The 7,080-nt window shown below is 48.1% G+C and overlaps 1 protein-coding gene across 1 annotated transcript; it reads left to right on the top strand.

The window, feature by feature from the left end:
• Positions 1-13: 13 nt before the first annotated feature.
• On the top strand, positions 14-7,007 carry LOC102439647 (serotransferrin-like; the record flags this gene model as incomplete). Its single annotated transcript, XM_006109315.3, has 6 exons — positions 14-150; positions 3,539-3,647; positions 4,387-4,563; positions 5,316-5,463; positions 6,239-6,294; positions 6,829-7,007. Coding segments are annotated over exons 3-6 (435 nt in total), but the record flags the coding sequence as incomplete, so codon positions are not given.
• Positions 7,008-7,080: the final 73 nt, after the last annotated feature.

The following is a 7,080-nucleotide window of genomic DNA, read 5'->3' on the forward strand; positions in this document are numbered from 1 at the left end:
GACAAAACTGTGACATGGTGCACCATCTCAAGTCATGAGGACACAAAGTGCACAGCTTTCAGTGAAAAAGTGAAAAACCTCCCTCAGGCTGCTGCTACTCTTGCCTGTGTGAGGAAAGGCTCCTACCATGAGTGCATCCAGGCCATTGCGGTAAGTCACTGCTGCCTAAAGGAGAGTGGAAAACAACCCACACTTTCTCTTGCTCCTGGCGTTCTGGAACAATTCTGTACTCACACATAGGCTGATGTACTTTAGAAATGGACATAGGAGCGGCTACCTTTAAGGAGTCTTAAAGCAAAATTCATCATGCTCTGAAAGGGAGCTATTTTGAGGCACTACGTTCTCTGAAACTCAGGGAAAAAATAAGAATGTTTGCTATCAAAATAACATGGTTTGGAAGTTCTTAATACATCATGAAAGTAGATGAATGATGGTCACAGGGAAGAGAAATATGGTGACAGAATTGCAGATGATAGCTGACCCCTTTGTTTTCTAGGTTTTCCAAAATCCTCTTCTCCTTCAACATTGTTCCTGCTCATTTGAACCTGTGTCAGTTGCTGGCTGGGCAATGGGGCTACAGTGATGGATTTAAACACACATGGTCCTTACTTTTGAGGAGCTTTTCTTAGGAGAGAAGAAAAGCATGCAAACAAGTAGATGTGTAATTTCAAAATGTGTGCCATAAAATAAAGGGGAAAAGTAGAATGCTCTGACAGAGCCTGGTATCAGGAACAATTTCCCTGAGAGGGAACAATGAAGCTGAGACCCCAGGGATGAGCATGGGTAAGATATAACACTCCAAGCAGTGAACAGTAGCATGTGCAAAGGCCCCGAGGCAAGGGAGAGCTGAGCTTGTTTGAGCTGCTGTAGAGGAGCCAGGGTGGCAGAGCAGAGCAAGGAGATACTGGAAGGAAGCAATGAGGTGGGAGAGGCAGACTCAGCTAAACGGAGCTTGGTTAACTCAGGAAATTAGTGATTTGATACAAAAACTTGTGTTTTTTTAAAAGATATTTTTATTGATTTCAGAGAGGAAGAGAGAGAGATAGAAACATCAATGATGAGAGAGAATCATTGATTGGCTGCCTCCTGCATGCCCCCTACTGCGGATTGAGCCCACAACTTGGGCATGTGCCCTTGACCAGAATCAAACCTGGGACCCTTCAGTTTTCAGGCCGAGGCTCTATCCACTGAGCCAAACCGGTTAGGGCAGTGGTTTTCAACCTTCTGGCCCTTTAAATATAGTTCCTCATGTTGTGACCCAACCATAAAATTATTTTCGTTGTTACTTCATAACTGTAATGTTGCTACTGTTATGAATCGTAATGTAAATATCTGATATGCAGGATGGTCTTAGGTGATCCCTGTGAAAGGGTCATTCGACTGCCAAAGGGGTCGCGACCCACAGGTTGAGAACTGCTGGGTTAGGGCTTGTGTGTTCGTGTTTTTTTTTGTTTTTGTTTTTGTTATTTGCTTTTAAATTGGACCTCAGTTTCTATCATGGCTTAATTATAACCCTTGAATTATGAATATGATCAGCTTTGGTCTATGCAAGCCCCTCTTTTTAAATATGTTAATAATATAAAGTAATACTATTCACAAATCCACCACAAGTTCTCAAAACTTCATTATTGCCAATAGCTTATGTTTGCAGTAGCATTGGATTCTATAGGAATGGTGCCACTTGGGGTTATGGAACTCCCTGGCCTTACTTGCAATGATCTGAGCTTCCTCTTCCTAAGCAAATAGAACCCTAAGATTTTTCTTTTGCCTTTTATTTTAGTTTTAAGACTTATCTATGTACTAGAGGCCCAGTGCACGAAATTAGTGCAGTTGGGGAGGGGGTTCCCTCAGCCCAGCCTGCACCCTCTCGCAGTCCGGGAGCCCTCGGGGGATGTCTGACTGCCAGCTTAGGCCCGCTTCCCATGGGGAGCTATACCTCCATGATCTGTGTCATGTTATATGTAGGGAATAAGACAATAGTAGTTCTAAATGAAATAAAACAATAATGTAAGCCAAACTATATATTTGTCTAGCTGATACTTGTCTAGACTTGTAATTCTATCAATAAAAACTATTCATAGAGTACTGGCAAGGGCTTCTAGAAAAATTATTTTGATTAAAGATAGTTGAAGAAAAATGGAATAGAAGTTAAGAGTATATAAAAAAATAGTGCTTCTTACTTTAAGAGAAAATAAATTATAGATACAGTGGAAGGTACCAAAAACATTTAAAGTGAACTATTAATTTTTCACTCCCACTAGTGGTGCATTTAAATACTTTACATTCTTAAATTAATTATAAATACAGTGTGAAGGCATCAAACAACAACCAGCAAGAAACAGTGTAATGAAGGAAATAAACCCATACTGCCTGGATTCTAATGCTCCATGACTCACTAGCTATGTGACCTCAAGAAGTGATTTAAAGTGTCTCTATTTTTTTTTTTTTAAATATATTTTATTGATTTTTTTTACAGAGAGGAAGGGAGAGGGATAGGAAGTTAGAAACATCGATGGGAGAGAAACATCGATCAGCTGCCTCCTGCACACCTCCTACTGGGGATGTGCCCGCAACCAAGGTACATGCCCTTGACCGGAATCGAACCTGGGACCCTTCAGTCCGCAGGCTGACGCTCTATCCACTGAGCCAAACTGGTTAGGGCATGTCTCTATTTTTTAATGTGTAAAATGCAGCTGCAGAATGACTCCCGCCTCCAGGACCGTGCTACTGAAGGCTGCCAGCCAGCAATGTAGCTAACCTCCCAGCTTACAAGTAGGCACGAGTTGTATAGCGGTGAGCTGTAACTTGTCTGAATACTCCATTAAATGAACAATGAGCCACAACAGAAGTAATCATTACTTAACACTTAGTTCAGAGTAAAGCAAGAAGTTAAATCCAAAGACACAATGACTCTATGAATGTAAGACTCCTGCAGTTATCTGGACCCAGGACAGGAAGGAAGAGTACTGAGTACTGAATCAGAGTGGAAAAGAGTATCATCAAAGCCCCACTCCCCCATAAGGAGGGCTGCACAGTGACGCCTGAAAAGGCCTCAGCAGAGGGCCCACGATAAAGAGTTCACCAAACAACAGCACCTGGGTTCTCAATGTGCACATGTAAAAGCATGGCCGGGCAGGGGGGCCTGAGTGATTGACTGCAACCTCCTTCAGAGCCTGCAGTGCCTGGGCTGTGTACCCAGCCTGGTGTGCGGAGGGCAGCTTTCCACCAGGAGGCCTGCGAGTAAAGCCTCTGAAGCTCAGGTTGATCCTAAAAGATCACACACAGGTTTCTGAGCCAAGAACCAGACTCCTCACCAGGAAAAAGAATACCAACCCATTCCTTCCTCTATGTTGGAGGAATAGGAATATGGTGACCAAACTCCCCCACTGGGGTGGTGGAGTCAACTGAAACGGTTTAGTGTGTGGTCTGACCAAGGTGATGGCTTTTCTGGCCCCCAAAGTCACCCTCACTCACCTGGGTTTAGGTGGTCTTTCCTGGAAGTGAGGACTTCATTGGTGTCTGGTTTGTTCCTTTTCAGGACAACAAAGCAGATGCTGTGACACTGGATGCAGGTTTGGTGTTTGACGCGGGCCGAGCCCCATTCAACCTGAAACCTGTAGTGGCAGAGTACTACGGGTCAAAAGAGAGTGAGTTCTCCCTGGGGACCCGGGAGAAAGTTTGTGGCTGTTGTTCTCTCCTGATAGACCCTTATTCTCTCCCAGTAGACTCTTGTCTTATTTAGGCAGGTAATGGAGGAATGAGTGGGCAATGTGGTGCCCTATAAGCCCCCACAGGCAGAACTCAAGGTCTCTGTGGCTCTGGGCTGGCTGAGGACTGGTGCTGCTGGCACTGACCTCCTGGGCCAGGAAATGTGCTCCCTGGAGAAATAGAGCAGGCAGTGTATAGCCTGACCTGAGTCATTAGAGTTTAGAGCTATATAGAGAGTCCTCCAAGAACCACAGGTGCCTCACTCAGAGGAGAGACCACACTGGAGCACACACTCTGAGAGTAACCTGACTATCTCTGGGCCTGTGTCCCTAGGTCCCAGGAAATACTTAGAGGGAGTCAGGAATGTGACCTCTGGTTTCCAGGTAGGCTTGGGTTGATAGATGTAGGCAGACAACCTGCAGGGCCAGGGTAGGAAAAATCATGTGCCTGTGGCCTTCTGGCCAGTGTTTGCCGGGAGGGTTATACGAATGTCCCCTCTCTGGTCCTTTTCTTCCCTGCAAACCTAGGGAAGTTACTCTGATCTCTCCTTCTTCAGGACCCAACCCAACATAAGTGTGGCTTGTGGGTTCCCCTTCCCTAGTCAGGAGCCCAGCAGTGATGAGCAATGTTTCCCTGAGGCCCAGGTTGTGGGTCTTCCATTCACATATCTCTTTGTAGATCCACAAACCAGCTATTATGCTGTGGCCGTGGTGAAGAAGGGCAGCGGCTTCCAGCTGAATGAGCTTCGAGGCAAGAAGTCCTGCCACACAGGCCTTGGCAGGTCCGCTGGGTGGAACATCCCCATGGGCACACTCTATTCTGAATTGCCTGAGCCACAGGAATCTCTTCAGAAAGGTAAGCAGGCGGGAGGTTGTGTGCCCTCGGGCAGACGTCCCTTCTTTAGGTGCCATACAGGCCACCCTGAGGTCACCCAGACATGATCAGGTGGTCATGTGTGATGATTCTTGGGGTGGAGGCGAGAGGTTAACCAGCTTTAAACTGGTTGGGTCTGCAACACTGGCAGCCCTTGGGAGGGTTCGGCTGAGTCTTCTCTTCTCTGAGCTCCTGATACCTCACAGAGGCTGCCTGGAGGAGTGGGCAGGGAAGGGCATCAGGCCCGACAGAAGGTTCAGGCAGGACCAAGGTCAGTGGGGCCTATTGCCCACTTCCCTGGGGTGCCTTCCTTTCTGTGTTTACCCTCCTGCTGGAGCATTTTCTGGTGGCCATCTGCTGGCCATGAGCCTGGCATGCACCTGTCCAGGTGGGTCTGTCATCTCCTGGGCATGACTTCCAGGGAAGACTTCTCTCTGAAGACTTCGTTCCAGTGTGACGAGGCAGGGAGGAGGCTTGCCAGTGACCTAAGACAGGCCTTGGTTGGTGGCAGGCAAAGGCCTGGTCCTTGGGGAGGGCGGTGGGAGAATAGTTGTTAACATGTCCCTTTTTGGAAACCTTGATCTTGACGAATGAACACACATATGGGCAAGCTGGGCCTGGTATGCTGGTTTTGTTCTGGTCACTCTCTGTTCATGCATGAGCCTGGGCTGGGACCTATAATTGTCTTTGGCCAGGCTGGTTCATGCCCTGTGTTTCACATCTGTGTTGAGCAGCAGCGTCCAATTTCTTCGCGGCCAGCTGTGTCCCCGGTGCGGATGGGACAGCCTTCCCCAAACTGTGTCAGCTGTGTGCTGGGAAAGGGAAAGACAAGTGTGCCTCCTCCCACCATGAACCGTACTCTGGATACTCGGGTGCCTTCAAGTGAGTGAGACTTGCTGCTGCTCCATGGCAGCCAAAGTGTTCAATGTCCTCAGGCTGGGAAACCCTCTCTGGCCCATAGCATAGCCCAGCCTGCAGCAAGAGTGTTCAGGTGGCCTAACCCTCCAGCTGGGACTCCCTAGACTAGGCCAGCACATGCTCCCTTCATGTTTCATTGATAAGGAAGCCGCTTTCCTTGGGACTCTTCTGTCTTCCCAGAGGCCTTGAATCTGGCAAGTGTGTCCTCTCACTGTACTGGGCAGAGCCTGAGGGGACAGGAACATCCTAGTGTCCGGGACATTCTCCCGTGACTGGCTCTGTTTTCTACTGCAGCAGTGTCACCTGCTCAATGTACTGGCCTCTCTCCTGCCTCCCCTCATGGCCTCTGTGCAGACAGACAGTTCACATGGCTCATTTCTTGCTTCTTCTTTTCCCTTGGTTTTATAGCAAGCTAAGGGTACTTTTCTCCCTCAGGAGATGCTATGCCTTTATCTTCCATTTCAGAAGTTTGAAAAACATTCTCTGTACTAAAATATCTTCAATGCCTTTTTGCTGCTTTGGGGCACCTGGTTAGGGACGTCTAGTTCCTGTGAGCTCCCCTCTCACACATCGGTGGTACCCTAGATAACATAACCCCATGGTGCTTCCTCTGCTGTTGGTCTGCACAGAGGTCTCCACCAGGCTCTCCCCTTGTCCAAGTCTGGACAGGTGATCAGACCCTCAAGCCAGGAGAAGGGTCTATCCTGCAGAAACCCTCCTAATGTGTTTCTTCTCACAGGTGTTTAATGGATGGTGCTGGGGAAGTGGCCTTTGTCAAACACTTGACGGTATTGGGTAAGTGATAGAAAACTTTGCAGATCCCCTCCAAGCGGTGGGCCTTCTCTTTTTCCTGTCTCCCTTTTCATGCTCAGTAGTCAGACTTGAGCATAGTGTGTTCCTCCTTTATCACTGCTTGCGTTTCTACATGTTCAGAGATATGTGCCTGTGGGGTCCCCACCTGGACTCCTGGGCCTTTTTCCATCATTCAGTATCCTGGATACGGGGCCCTTTCCTTCTGTTAAATGTTGCCATAGCAAAGGATTGGGGACACGTCTGGCCAACCTTGGCCTGTAGTTGGCTACTAAGATGAGACCCAATGTGAGACATGGGGCAGTTAACCCTGCACTGGGTATCAGAAAATTCCTCTCCTGTAACTGGCTGTGGGATCGTGAGCAAGTCAGTTTCTCTGTGTTCTTTAGCCCTCAGTGTTAGCTCCAGGCTTCTCAGCTCACACATTTTATGATGCAGTGGGATTGCATGGGAGGGGAAGGGGGACCAAAAGCTCATGGCTTTTCGTGCAGTAGGTTCATCTGGGCTTTCCTCCCTCAGAGGACCTTCCACACCAGGCTGACAGGGACCAGTATGAGCTCCTCTGCAGGGACAACACCCGGAAGCCAGTAGACAAATATGAGGAGTGCCACCTGGCCGCTGTCCCTTCCCATGCCGTTGTGGCCCGAAGTGTAGGTGGCAAGGAGGACTTGATCTGGGAGCTTCTCAACCAGGCCCAGGTACCAAATCCATTGTTCTCTCTCCTTAGTGGTCCTTGCTTGGATGTGGGGCATTTTCCTTCATTTCCTTAAT

This window comes from Myotis lucifugus, unplaced genomic scaffold, assembly GCF_000147115.1.
Source record: "Myotis lucifugus unplaced genomic scaffold, Myoluc2.0 scaffold_8226, whole genome shotgun sequence".
Classification (NCBI taxonomy): Eukaryota; Metazoa; Chordata; class Mammalia; order Chiroptera; family Vespertilionidae; genus Myotis; species Myotis lucifugus.